The 14,910-nt window shown below is 45.9% G+C and overlaps 2 protein-coding genes across 36 annotated transcripts in view; one reads left to right on the top strand and one right to left on the bottom strand.

Annotated features, from left to right (window-relative positions):
- The window catches only part of LOC309644876 (uncharacterized protein), a 140,822-nt gene that overhangs the window by 71,912 nt on the left and 54,000 nt on the right, over positions 1-14,910 (bottom strand). For 3 of the 35 annotated variants that reach the window (XR_014254636.1, XM_082429144.1, XM_082429132.1), the window contains one exon: positions 82-166. The exons of 31 other annotated variants lie outside the window; for them this stretch is intronic. Coding sequence is in view for 3 of the 4 variants with exons in the window: in XM_082429144.1 (XP_082285270.1) it covers positions 82-166 (85 nt within the window). In the remaining variant the exon portion in view is untranslated. Of the gene's footprint in view, positions 1-81; positions 167-11,371; positions 12,941-14,910 lie in introns of those variants that run through there. One more of the 35 variants, XM_082429121.1, reaches the window with a different exon arrangement.
- Positions 1-14,910, top strand: part of SDK1 (sidekick cell adhesion molecule 1) — a 1,005,745-nt gene that overhangs the window by 979,716 nt on the left and 11,119 nt on the right. The window lies entirely within an intron of this gene.

Below are 14,910 nucleotides of genomic sequence, written 5' to 3'. Positions count from 1 at the left end.
CAAAATTGGATGGATATATCAAAGTTCTTGATTTTGGACTTCAGAACTGTGGAAGAAAAGATGTCTGTTATTTTACCCCACCCAGTCTGTGGTGCTATGTTACGGCAGCCCTGGGACGCCCATACAGTCACCTTCCAGCTCAGCAGTATCTTAGGCCTCTGATCTCCTGTGTCATGAAGGTCAAAATAATAACAACACGTGCTTCAGAAGACTATTACTCAGCCATAAAAAGAAACGAAATTGAGTTATTTATAGTGAGGTAGATGGACCTAGAGTCTGTGAAACAGAGTGAAGTAACTCAGAAAGAGAAAAACAAATACCGTATGCTAACACATATTTATGGAATCTAAAGAAAAAAAAAAAGTGGTTCTGATGAACCTAGTGGCAGGACAGGAATAAAGACGCAGACGTAGAGAATGGACTTGAGGACACGGGGAGGGGGAAGGGGAAGCTGGGACAAAGCGAGAGAGTGGCATGGACATATATACACTACCAAACATAAAATAGATAGCTGGTGGGAAGCAGCTGCATCGCACGGGGAGATCAGCTCAGGGCTTTGTGACCACCTAGGGGGTGGGATAGGGAGGGTGGGAGGGAGACGAAAGAGGGAGGGGATATGGGGATATATGTATACATACAGCTGATTCACTTTGTTATACAGCAGAAACTAACACAACACTGTAAAGCAATTATACTCCAATAAAGATGTTAAAAAAGAAAATACTTTACGGACTTCCCTGGTTGTCCAGTGGTTAAGAATCCGCCTTCCAATACAGGGGGTGCAGGTTTGATCCCCGGTCGGGGAACTGAGATCGCACGCGCTGTGCAGCACAGCCGAAAGAAAAAAAAAAATTAAAAATACTTTATTGCTAAAAAATGCTAACCAGGGCTTCCCTGGTGGCGCAGTGGTTGAGAATCTGCCTGCCAATGCAGGAGACACGGGTTCGAGCCCTGGTCTGGGAGGATCCCACATGCCGCAGAGCAACTGGGCCCGTGAGCCACAATTGCTGAGCCTGCGCGTCTGGAGCCTGTGCTCCGCAATGGGAGAGGCTGCGACAGTGAGAGGTCTGCGCACCGCGATGAAGAGTGGCCCCCGCTCGCCGCAACTAGGAGGAGCCCTGGCACACAAACGAAGACCCAACACAGCCAAAAATAAATAAATAAATAAATTTAAAAAAAAAAAAAAAAGGAAAAGAATAGCTTTATAAAAAAAAAAAAAAGCTAACCATCAGCTGAGCCTTCGGCGAGTAGTAATCTTTTTGCTGATGGAGAGTTTGAAATAGTGTGAGAATTACTAACATATGACACAAAGACAAGAAGTGAGCAACTGCTGTTGGAAATACTGTGCCAACAGACTTGCTCCACAAAGAGCTGCCGCAAACCTCCAATCTGTAAGAAACACAAGATTCGGGCAGCATGATAATTATAATAGAATGTAATGTCCTATGATATAATGTAATATAATATAATATAGCCTGTGTAGTCAAAGAAAAGGAAATCAATATCTAGAAGAGATATATGCACCTCTACATTCATTACAGCATTATTCACAAGAGGCAAGATAGGAAAGCAATGCAAATTTTCATCAACAGAGAAATGGATAAAGAAAATGTGGTATATACATAGGATATGATTCAGACTTATTAGTAGGAAATCCTACCAGTTGTGACAACGGGGACAGAACTAGAAGACATGATGGTAAGTGAAATCGGTCAGTCACAGAAGGACAAAACTGTGTGTTTCCGCTTATACGAGGTATCTAAAAGAGTCAAACATATATTGTCAGGGGTGGGGGAGGAGAGAATGGGGAGTTGTTCCATGGGTATAAAGTTACAGTTACACAGGATGCATATGTTCTAGAGAACTGCTGTATGACTAAGTGTCTATAGGTAACGAGGCACACTATTCTTTTCGTTCTAATTAAAAAATTTTAATTCAAGTGTAACTGACCTACAACACTCTGTTAGGTCCCGGTGCATAACATCAATATTTCTATACGTTAGAAAATGATCATGGTCTAGTTACCATCTAGTTACCATCCGTCAGCGTACAAAGTTATAATGTTATTGACTGTATTCCCCGTGCTGTATATTTCATTCCCATGACTCATTTCTTTTGTAACTGGTTATCTGTTCCTCTTCATCTCCCTCACCTATTTCACTCATCCACCTACCCTCTTCTGGCAACCACCTGTTTGTTCTCTGTATCTATGAGTCTGTTTCTCTTTAGTGACATTAGTTCATTTGTTTTGTTTTTTAGATTCCACATACAAATGAGATCATACGGTATTTGTCTTTCTCTGTCTAACTTACTGCACGTAGCATAATACCCTCTAGCTCCATCCATGTTGCCACAAATAGCAAGATATCATTCTTTTTTTTTAATTTTAAAAACTTTATTTTACTTTTGGCTGCGTTGGGTCTCTGTTGCTGCATGCGGCCTCTTTTCTAGTTGCGGCCAGCAGGGGCTTGTCTTCCTTGCGGTGCGTGGGCTTCTCATTGCGGTGGCTTCTCTTGTTGCAGAGCATGGGCTCCAGGTAAGCAGGCTTCAGTAGCTATGGTACGCGGGCTCAGTAGTTGTGGTACGCGGGCTCAGTAGTTGTGGCTCACAGGCTCTAGAGCATGGCTCAATAGTTGTGGCACACGGGCTTAGTTGCTCCGTGGCATGTGGGATCTTCCGGGACCAGGGCTTGAACCCATTTCCCTTTATAAAAGTGCCAACTTATAAAAGTGCTAACAAAAGATCAAGATGAAAAAATTTAATTACATGGGACTGAGTGAACTGATGAGGATGAGTATAATTTTTCTGACTTTGTTTGAATTAAACAAAAAAATCCCACAAGGACTCAGAGGCAAAGAATATACAAATCAATTTTCACTGCAAAGTAAAGGAGCTGTTACAGTGGAGGATTACTGGACTGAATGTCAATATTATGACATAGTATGAGTGTGTTTCATGTTTGGTAATTGCAATCATTGTTGCTTTTGTTGTGGTCATCCATGTACAATGCTTGGTGTCAGTCTATTTATCTCTTGTAAAAATAAAATACAGTGTGTGTGAAAAAAAACAAAACAAAACAGAAACATACTCACAGACATAGAAAACAAACCAGTGGTTACCAGTGGGGAGGAGAAAGGGGGGAAGGGCAAATTAGGGGCATGAGATTACTATGTATAAAACAGATAAGAAGCAAGGATATATTGTACAGCACAGGGAAATACAGCCATTATCTTGTGATAAATTTTAATGGAGTATAAAAATACTGAACCACTGTCTGTACCTGTGAAACATATATAATATTGCAAATCAACTATACTTCAATGAAAATAAAGTTTTAAAAAGATAAAAAAGAATAGTGTGCCTCGTTACCTATAGACACTTAGTCATACAGCAGTTCTCTAGAACATATGAATCCTGTGTAACTGTAACTTTATACCCATGGAACAACTCCCCATTCTCTCCTCCCTCACAACTGACAATTTATGTTTGACTCTTTTAAATACCTCGTATAAGTGGAAACACACAGTTTTGTCCTTCTGTGACTGACCGATTTCACTTACCATCATGTCTTCTAGTTCTGTCCCCGTTGTCACAACTGCTAGGATTTCCTACTAATAAGTCTGAATCATATCCTATGTATATACCACATTTTCTTTATCCATTTCTCTGTTGATGAAAATTTGCATTGCTTTCCTATCTTGCCTCTTGTGAATAATGCTGTAATGAATGTAGAGGTGCATATATCTCTTCTAGATATTGATTTCCTTTTCTTTGACTATACAGGCTATATTGTATTATATTACATTATATCATAGGACATTACATTCTATTATAATTATCATGCTTCCCGAATCTTGTGTTTCTTACAGATTGGAGGTTTGCGGCAGCTCTTTGTGGAGCAAGTCTGTTGGCACAGTATTTCCAACAGCAGTTGCTCACTTCTTGTCTTTGTGTCATATGTTAGTAATTCTCACACTATTTCAAACCCTCCATCAGCAAAAAGATTACTACTCGCCGAAGGCTCAGCTGATGGTTAGCATTTTATAGCAATAAAGTATTTTTAATTTTTTTTTTCTTTCGGCTGTGCTGCACAGCGCGTGCGATCTCAGTTCCCCGACCGGGGATCAAACCTGCACCCCCTTTATTGGAAGGCGGATTCTTAACCACTGGACAACCAGGGAAGTCCGTAAAGTATTTTCTTTTTTAACATCTTTATTGGAGTATAATTGCTTTACAGTGTTGTGTTAGTTTCTGCTATATAACAAACTGAATCAGCTGTATGTATACATATATCCCCATATCCCCTCCATCTTGCGTCTCCCTCCCACCCTCCCTATCCCACCCCTCTGGGTGGACAGAAAGCACCGAGCTGATCTCCCTGTGCTATGCGGCTGCTTCCCACTAGCTATCTATTTTACATTTGGTAGTGTATATATGTCCATGCCACTCTCTCACTTCATCCCAGCTTACCCTTCCCCCTCCCCGTGTCCTCAAGTGCATTCTCTACGTCTGTGTCTTTATTCCTGTCCTGCCACTAGGTTCATCAGAACCACTTTTTTTTTCTTTAGATTCCATAAATATGTGTTAGCATACGGTGTTTTTCTCTTTCTGAGTTACTTCACTCTGTTTCACAGACTCTAGGTCCACCCACCTCTCTACAAATAGTTCAGTTTCGTTTCTTTTTATGGCTGAGTCATGTTCCATTGTATATATGCGCCACATCTTCTTTATCCATTCATCTCTCAATGGACACTTAAGTTGCTTCCACGTCCTGGCTGTTGTAAATAGTGCCACAGTGAACATTGTGGTACGTGTCTCTCTTTGAATTATGGTTTTCTCAGCATATGTGCCCAGTAGTGGGATTGGAGGATCATATTGGTAGTTCTATTTTTAGTTGTTTTTTTTTTTATAAATTTATTTTCATTTATTCATTATTTTTGGCTGTGTTGGGTCTTCATTGCTGTGCGCGGGCTTTCTCTAGTTGCAGCGAGCAGGCACTACACTGTTGTGGTGCGCGGGCTTCTCATTGCGGTGGCTTCTCTTCTTGCGGAGCACGGGCTCTAGGCGTGCGGGCTTCAGTAGTTGTGGCACACGGGCCTAGTTGCCCTGCGGCATGTGGGATCATCCCGGACCACGACTCGAACCCGTGTCCCCTGCGTTGGGAGGAGAATTCTTAACCACTGCACCACCAGGGAAGCCCTATTTTTAGTTTTTTAAGGAACCTCCATACTGTTCTCCATAGTGGCTGTATCAGTGTGCATTCCCACCAACAGTGCAGGAGGAGGGTTCCCTTTTCTTCACACCCTCTCCAGCATTTATTGTTTGTAGATATTTTGATTATGCCCATTCTGAGTGGTGTGCGGTGATACCTCATTGTAGTTTTGATTTGCATTTCTCTAATGATTAGTGTTGTTGAGCATCCTTTTCACGTGTTTGTTGGCAATCTTATATCTTCTTTGGAGAAATGTCCATTTAGGTCTTGTGTCCATTTTTGGATTGAGTTGTTTGTTTCTTTGATACTGAGCTGCGTGAGCCGCTTGTATATTTTGGAGATGAATCCTTTGTCAGTTGCTTCGTTTACAAATATTTTCTCCCACTCTGAGGGTTGTTCTTTTGTCTTGTTTATGGTTTCCTTTGCTGTGCAAAAGCTTTTAAGTTTCCTTAGGTCCCATTTGTTTATTTTTGTTTTTATTTCCATTTTTCTAAGAGATGGGTTAAAAAGGATCTTGCTGTGATTTATGTGATAGAGTGTTCTTCCTATGTTTTCCTCTAAGAGTTTTCTGGTGTCGGGCCTTACATTTAGGTCTTTAATCCATTTTGAGTTTACTTTTGTGTTATGGTGTTAGGTAGTGTTCTCATTTCATTCTTTGACAGGTAGCTGTCCAGTTTTCCCAGCCCCACTTATTGAAGAGGCTGTCTTTTCTCCACTGTATATTCTTGCCTCCTTCATCAAAGATAAGGTGACCATATGTGCGTGGGTTTATCTCTGGGCTTCCTATCCTGTTCCATTGATGTATATTTCTCTTCCCTAAAGTATATTTCAGTAAAGGTATGTACGTTGTTTTTTTAGACACAAGGCTATCGCACACTTAACAGACTACAGTATACTGTAAACGTCAGTTTTTCATGCACGGTTACACCAAAAAACTCATGTGACTTGCGTTATGGTGGTATTCGCTTCATTGCAGTGTGCTGGAACTGAAGCTGCAATGTCTCTGAGCTGGGCCTGTATACCCAGAAGTGGGATTGCTGGATCATATGGAATTTTTATTTAAAAGATTTTGAGAAAACTCCATACTGTTTTCCACAGTGCCTGCACGATGTTACATTCCTGCCTACAATATGCAAGGGTTACGATTTCTCTACAACCTTGACAAGTCTATGTTTAAAAAGGAAGAAAAAATTGTAGCCATTCTAACAGATGTGAGGTAACATCTCATGATGATTTTGATTTGCATTTCCCGGATGATTAGTGACGTTGAGCACCTTTTCATGTACCTGGTGCTGTGTTAAGTATTCCTAACACACATACACAGACACAAAGGGATAGAAGGAATCTTTTGGAAGTGATGAGTATATTACCGTGATGGTGGTGATGGTATCACAGGTGTGTGCATATGTCCAAACTCATCAAGTTATACAAATTAAACCTGGGCTGGATTTTGTATATCAGTTATACGGAAATAAAGCTGTAAAAGCCCAGCAACAAGTGGTGTGTTTCCTGAGCCGGTGAAGCCCAGGTACATCTTTTCTCCTCTCCCAGGGCTGAACCCACCCAAGCAACCATTGAACTTGGCTCACTTTCCGTTTCTTTAGTTTCCCCTTCTGTTACTTTTGTGTTTCGGCTTTGTTTTCAGATTACAGCTAAGTGCTTCCCCATTTGTAGCAGCAGTGATTCTGAGTTTGGCTCTGTCGTTTGAAGACTTTCGATGGTCTCTCCAAAGCGATTGAGTTTCTACAGAGCTAATCTCAGTTAGGTGAGAGGTGACAGAGGGTCTGGTTTGTTAGTCTTTTCTTAGTCTTTTCTGTTCGTCTATTTGTCTACTTTGACAAGCTCAAATCAGTTAAGAATCTCTTGCCCAATGGGAGGAGAACGGCTCTTTAATCTCTAGACTGGTGAGTGTTTATTCCTGACCCATGTCTAAGACTTTAGAACTGAAGGTAAAAGTTCCATTTCTCTGTATGTCTGTGTGTCTGTAATTCAGAAAGGCCTTTACCTGTGACAGTGTGAGTATGTAATGTTTTCCTACTTCTGGATCTATTAAAGTAGATTGTAGAGTCTCTTAAATTCAAGGGTTTGTGTCCTGATTGGCTTACAAAGATACAAATGTGCTTATAAAAATTATGTATCCCTCAAATTCTCAGAGAGAAAGGAATTTGAACTTCTGATACTTTAAATGTGCTAGAAAAGTATTCTCACGGAAATCAAGTCAGGGAATTCCCTGGTGGTGCAGTGGTTAGAACTCGGTGCTTTCACTGCCAGGGTCCGGGTTCAGTCCCTGGTCAGGGAACTAAGATCCAGCAAGCCTCTCGGTGCAGCCAAAAAAACAAACAAACAAAAAAATCAACTCAGAAATTTAAAGTCTTCAAGTTTACATAATTTAGGTAAATCTTTGGCAAATGAAGCTAGTTTAATAGTTTTGGTTTAATACAAAGTTATTCCTATCTTATTTATCAGTATTAGGCATACATTGAAAACAATTCTACTTGGGTGTGTTCTTCCTAAATTTATATAGGTGTACCCATCAAATAAGCTAACATTACTTCTACTTAATATTTAAGGTTATGAAAAATGTAAATTTGTGTTTAGCCACATTTAATTATTCTTCTGACAAACTTTATTTCAACAGTAACTGTGTGTTTGTACTGTGTCAGCTTGTCGATACATTCCAAGATCTTTAGTTTACGTAAACCCTTAAACTGATATTAAATTGTGTTACTTACTGGATAATCATTGGATACCGAGGTCATTTCTAAGCAAGACAGAAAACTGAAACGTTGATCACTAAGCATAATCTCAAGTTTTATGCTCTTGCTGCATACTTTTATTTTGTTACCTAGAGGCTATATCTGTGGGTGTGTTAATGAATGTGTTTGTCTCTGGCACTTGGAGAAGTTGTGTAAGGGATGTTTGTGGCCTCGTAAAGTTGTGTTACGTGTGTTCATGAGCTCTGCTAGCCTAAAATGCTGGTGTGTGATGGGCAGTTGTCAGTTATTCACTCCTAGTTTTCTTTGTGCAATGGAAGTAACTTTGGTTCAAAGTTGTTATGAATATAATATGAATGAGGCTTGAGCAATAGTAATGTTATCGGCTGGAACAGAACTCAGGTGCAGCTGCTCATTGCTCAGAAGTCAATGTTCCAGAGACAAGGGTTGGTGGAAGAAGAAAGATGCTTTATTCAGGAAGCTGGCAACCTGGGAAGATGGTGGACTAGTGTCCCCCAAAGCATCTCCCAGTTGCCAGTTAGAGGGAAAAGGGGTTTATAGGGAAAAGACGGGAAGTCTCTGGGCTGTGCAGGTGGGGGCTACATGCAGAGTAGCACAGTCAGCTCTGACCATCATCTTAACATTGGTCGTGCAGTGGTGTGGTCAGTGTCATGTTGATTGTTTCCGGCACAGTTAATCTTCAAGTCCAGTGTTGGGTTGTTCCCATTTCCTTGAGGCCAGTTCCTGGAATTGTGTAAGCCATTGGTTCAGGTCTGGTCAGGTCTGCTCAAGATGGAGCAGCTTATGTCATAGCTCCAGTCTGGTCTTGTGCCATAGTCCCAGAGCCGGCTCCTCGGGCCCAGTGGCCTCGTGAGGTGGCGAGGAGGGACCCCGGGAGAGGAGCGCGCCGGAGGAGCAACCCCCGGCCCGGAGCCTCGGGAACCCGCGGCTGGTCCGTGAATCCTGACGGGGTAGGTGGTGCGTCTTCGGGCCTGCAGGCGATTGTAGACCCTGCGGCCCTTGGAGAGCGTGGCTCGGGTGAGTCCACCCCGGGCCCCGCGGGAGAGCGACCGGGAGGGTTTGACCGCTTCCCGGAGGTGGAGGGGTCGGGCTGGAGGGCAGGGCCGGCTGCTCCGGATGGGGCTGCCCTGGGACTTGTGAGTTCCGAGTGTCCTGGGGGAGCAGGGGCCACAGGCTCAGCCGGGACATGCCACGTCCACCCCTCCCTGCAACCCCGATCCTCCTTGTCCTCGTCCTCCTGTTGTCGCCGTGTCGCGCTCTCGCACGTGTCTCTCAAGGCCCATCAGCCCGTTGGTTGTCTAATCTAACCGTCCGCTGCCCCCCTGGGTTGTGCCCCGTGGAATCGCACAGTGTAGTTAGTGCAGGATGAATCTGCAAGGCTTCTGTCCTGCTGCCTCGGTTGAGGAAGGAAGAGATTGGGCCTGAGGAGGGAGGTGACTTGTCCCAGATCCTCACCGGGTGTGCACGTGGGGTCGCTAACAGGACTCAGAACTCCAACGGCAGGTGTTCTGTCCATTTCAAATCAGTTTAAAGAAAAGATGGTTTTGAGCGTCGCACTTAAGTTTGTCCAAATAATTGAAAGAGTGAAACGCACCTGAGTGTATCCATTTATCCTGGGTATCCTGTGGATTTTCTGCTCTGAAGTTGTTAGCAGAGTTGGTGAGATAAACTCTAAGCGTATTTTAATCTCATATTTAACGACGGAGGTTTATTTTAATAGGATTCAGCGTACACTGACTACTGAAAACAAAGTATCCCCTCAGTTACCACAGTCACGTGGGAGTTACAGACGTGAGGGTGGTTGCTCCCTCCTCATTCTAACAGGCCCTTCTGAAGGTGAAAGGGCGGGTCTCCCACAGGTGTCTCTTGTGGAGCGCGGGGCGGGTGCACGTGCACCCCGAGCCACTTCAGTCGTAGCTTCACTGCCTGCGTTTTTCTCCTTCTCCAGGTCCGCCTCCACTGTCACAGTCCTGCACGTTGTTCCAAGAGCAGCGGAAAATGAATCGGCCTCCGGTGAGTTTTGCTGTTTACGTATTGACTTGCTGCTCTTGTTTTGTAGTAACAGCTTGGGAGGCGAATAGTTCAAAATTTTAAATGGGAAAGTAGAAGTAGGTAAAAGATGTGGTTAGACAAAGCGTAGAGGAACAGGTCAGTACCAAGTGTTTCTGGCAAGTTCTACACGCAGATCCCACGATCCTCTTATAGCCACAGTACAAGCCTCGGGTTCTTGAAATTTGTGGCAAAATGCCATCCCTGGCTTCACTTACATTGTCCTGCCGAAGCACTTTTGTTCTCGGGCGTGAAAGGTTTCCTTGAGGATCCTGCTGTAGGCCGCTAGCCTTCCTGAGTGACAGCCCCTAACGTGTTGACATTGGTGCCTTCCTTGTGCTTCCTGTAAGCCGAGAGCATGCTGTCCAGGGAGCGCTCAGTGCATGTAACTTTTCTGTTCAGTACAACACTGTTGTCCCGTAGCTACATTGTTTTCAGTGCTCAATCCAGGGATGCCGTGAGGATCATCTGGAGGAACTGCCTTGTCACCCTTCAAGTAAATGTCCCTCTTTGTGTCTTACAATCTAACGGGGTCGCGTTACACACCACATAGTGATGTCTCTGGCAAAGATTCCTTGATTCCCATCTGAATTTTATCGTGCAGCCTGTGGTCTTGGTTCTGCCCCTCCCCGGACCCTGATCCGGTTGAGGTGACCTGTCATCCAGCATAAAAACCAGTGGAGATTTGCCAGTCCTCACTTCAGACCACTGTCGCCTTCCCATCTGCAGAGTCTCCTATGTTGGTTTCTGTGACAGATCTCTCCTTGCTCTCTTCCTGACTGATTCTTTCTTCTGCCCTCTTTGTGTGTTGTCTTTTTACTCTTGGTTCATGACTCTTAAAGCTGTCTGATCTCACCCTCTGGTGCTTTTCACCTCCAGCTCTGTCAGTTCTCCCACCTGGACCAGACAGATGCCTCTGTCCAGCCACTTGCCAGCATCTCTGTGGAGTTTGTCCAAAGGGCACCTCCAATGACTACATGCAGTAGATCCAGAAATGATTACTTACAGCTCCCCGCCCCTTGCCTTCTCCTCCTGTCCCTGCCGGCTCATCGTTGCATCACCAGCCTGTCACCCTACCCAGAAAACTGGGTTCATTGTGGAGTCCTCCTCCATCCTCTGTTAGCACGTTGTAGTGTTAGGCTGGTTAATGTCGTATTCTAAACGGTTTCTATTCGTTCCTCTTCATCCCATACTTGTACCATTAAAATAGCTTATTCGTTCATTTCTGTAGTTACAGAACCTTTTTTTCTGTGCTGCTACCTCTTTCCTCCAGCAGCTCAAGTGTGTTTTCCACGCTGAGTATTTCTCCTAAAATATGAGTCACAGCAGTTTGTCTCCACGTGGGGAAGCACTTTAGAGGTTCCCTGGGTGACTGGACAAACGAGGTTGCCGTTCTGTGGAGCCGTTAACCCTCGAGCCCAGCACTGGGGGAGGTCGTAACTCACTGCTGATGCGTTTGGATGGGTGTGTGGGGTGAGATCCTGCTCGGAGAGGCTTAGGAGAGAGGAGTGGGAGAACGGGGTTTGTTGTGTTCCTAGCTTTTTCAAGACGTTTTGCTGTGACGGGGAAAAGAGAAATTGGACAGTAGCTGGAGTAGGAGCTGAGGTCCGGGGCGGGTGTTGTGTCGTGTTGTGCTGTGTCGTAACGGGAGAAACAACAGCGGGAATGATCCAGTAGACGCGTGTGGGAGCGGGGAGAGCTGCGGCCCGGGGTCCTGATGGGGGCGGGGGTGGCAGAGCTGGGGTGCAGGTGGAGAAGCCCTCCGATGGCTTCTCTGTTCTCAGGGAAGCAGCTGCTCAGCTGAGGGTGAGGGTGAGGTTGGGGGCTGGAGGAGAGGGCAGCGCTCTGGGGCCCAGCTCCATCCTGACCATCAGCACACACCGTTCCGCCAGCCGGGAAGACTGTGCTTGCCTTCTCTGCCTGAAAAGCCATCTCCTTTCTTAAATGTGGGAGTAATTGCTCTTTGGGGAGCCTGTGTGATTCCACGGGTACTTCTCAGCTCAAAGCGCATTGAGTGCCACTTCTGGCCACGGACATTTTCTGCTCTGCTGATGGAAGGCTCCCCAGAGGAAGTGTCCTGCTTGCCTGGCTCTTGGCTTTGGTGACCCTTCACACCATCTAGTGTTGTGTCTCTTTTCTTAGACGTAAACATCCAGTGTCTTCAGATTCTGCATGTGAACTTAAAGAAGCAATTCTCTGCTTCTGGGAGCTTCTGTTCTCCTCAGGAAAGGCACTTCACAGACGTAATTACAGGAGAGGACGGGAATCCTGCCCGTCGGTAAGTAGGGAACTCCAGAGTGCTGACAAAGCAGAGCCTGCTTTTCTCTCTTTCTTTCTTTTAATTTTTATTCATTTATGTATTATTTGTTTTTGGCTACGTTGTCTCTCTGTTGCCGCGTGCGAGCTTTTTTCTCTAGTTGCGGCGAGCGGGGGCTACTCTTCGTGGCGGTGCGCGGGCTTCTCATTGTGGTGGCTTCTCTTATTGCGGAGCACGGCTTCTAGGCATGCGGGCTTCAGTAGTTGTGGCTCGCGGGCTCTAGAGCGCGGGCTCAGTAGTTGTGACTCGCGGGCTTAGTTGCTCCGCAGCATGTGGGATCTTCCCGGACCAGGGTTCGAACTCATGTGCCCACCATGGGCAGTCGGATTCTTAACCACTGCGCCACCAGGGAAGTCCGAGAGCCTGGTTTTAAATGCATTGTCAGAGCACGTGGCTCAGTGACTCGGGGAAGGGTGACGGCCCTCACGTGACCAGGACTTGGGTAGCTGCAGAGGTTGGCAAGGCTCTCAGAGCAGCGTGAGGTGGGTTGGATGAGGCTCCTGAGGTGCTGGTAGGGACCTCCTTCCTTAGGATGTGGGCCTCCTGTCAGGACCAGCGGGACGTGAATGCAGGCGGACCCTGAGGTTGACTGAAGAGCCTCCCCTGTGTGCTGGTTTTGCTTTCATCCTGTGGAGAAAGTGAAACCTTGTAATTGGGACAGTGAGTCATCTGATCAAAAGATGTCATGTGTAGAGACTGTGGACGGCATGAAACGCGGGGTGGGGTGCGGTGGGTCAAGTCAGGGGGACTCTGGGCTCCAGCGCGATGCCCGACAGGAAGGGGCGAGGCCGCAGCGTGTTCCCGCTGGTCCTAGGCCCCGGTAAACGGTATGGACGTTCCCTTGGGGTTTTCCTTAATCGCGAATGAGGTTGAGAGCGTTTTCACGTGCTTAGAAGCTGTTTCTTCATTTTAACTGACAGACAGTTTTAGAGCAGTTTTAGGGTTACAGGAGAGTCAAGCAGACAGCAGTTTCCTATCCCCGTCCCTCTGGGTTCCCTCCCTTGATAACATCTCACGCTTGTGTGGCGCATCATCTCAGTGACGGGTCAGCACTGACGCCTAGTTCTCCCCTGGAGTCTGTAGCTTATATCAAGGCTCACTCTCTGTGTCCTGCTGTTCAGGTCTGGACACGTGTGATGACCTGCAGCCACCACTGCAGTGCCACCGAGAACCATTTCAGTGCCCGAAACATCCCTGGGGGCCACCTATTCATCCCCCCCAATGCCCCCAAGCCCCCGACAGCTGCTGGTCTTGTTACTGTCTGTGTATTTTTGCCCTTTCCAGAATGTCACGTAATTGGGATCCTTCAGTCTGTGGTCTTTTCAGACCGGTGTATTTGTTTTTATATGAAGGGCCTGTTCATGTCCACTGCCCGTCTTCCTGCCCCAATACTGTCTTCTTTTGTTTTGTTTTGTTTTGTTCTGTTTTGTTTCCCTTGTCTTATTGACTTACAGAGTCGTCTTAAATGTTTCTAAATTTTTCCAGTTGGGGTCATGTTAGTAAACATTGTTTTCCAAGTTTTATTGTCTTTTTCCTGTATTTTCCAGCATTACTATGAAATTCATTACTTTTTTTTTACTTTGAGAAGTTGAATACTATGCATTTGAAAAGTTTCTCAAAATCAGCACGTTTGTGTGGGTAAGATTCCTAGTTGAACAGCACCCTCCGTGGTCAGTACTGGAGTGCAGCTTCTTTGCGGGGGGGAGGCGGGGGAGGTGGGAGGAATGCGTCGGTCTCGTGGTTCCCTTTCTGTTGGTTCTTAGTTCCCCTTTCTGGTTCTGGGCACTGCATCAGCCACTCTCCTGGGACAGGCCAGGCAGGTGGGCTCCTCACTTGCTGTCTCTGGAGGCTGTGTGTGTCTGAGAACACCTTTCTTTTTCCCTGTCGAGCGAGAGGACTCTTTTGGTTGGGGAGCGGCGTCCTAGGACTGCGGCCCTTGGGCCCCCGCTGTTCTGTGTCATTTGGGCCCCAGCCATGCGTGGGAGATCTCTGACACACGGACGCCACTGTTGAAGTCCACTTGGGTGTTTGTCATTTACAATCCTCTGAGGAATACTCCTTTTCTCTAATGGAATTCCAGTGCTTAAGCTTTCTAGCCACTCATGAAAGGAATCTCAGAAAGCAAAGGAGACCCGTCCTCTCTGCCCCCAAGCAGGGGAGTGAGCCGACACTATTAGCCTCACGCTGAGAACATGGCTTGTGGGAAACGTGTAACCAGTGCTACATTCTGTGATTACAAGGCCGTCTGTGGAATCTTACTGTACCAAGTGGTCTTTTATTTTAAATTGTATTTATTTATTTATTTATTTATGGCTGTGTTGGGTCTTCGTTTCTGTGCGAGGGCTTTCTCTAGTCGCGGCAAGTGGGGGCCACTCTTCATCGTGGTGCGCGGGCCTCTCACCGTCGCGGCCTCTCTTGTTGCAGAGCACAGGCTCCAGACGCGCAGGCTCAGTAACTGTGGCTCACGGGCCTAGTTGCTCCACAGCATGTGAGATCTTCCCAGACCAGGGCTCGAACCCGTGTCCCCTGCATTGGCAGGCAGATTCTCAACCACTGCGCCACCAGGGAAGCCCCCAAGTGGTCTTTTAAGACACGTA

The sequence above is a fragment of the Balaenoptera physalus genome, assembly GCF_965194825.1.
Source record: "Balaenoptera physalus genome assembly, chromosome: 16".
NCBI lineage: Eukaryota > Metazoa > Chordata > Mammalia > Artiodactyla > Balaenopteridae > Balaenoptera > Balaenoptera physalus.
Note: the sequence above shows the minus strand (reverse complement) of the source record. Positions and strands in the feature narration are given on the sequence as shown.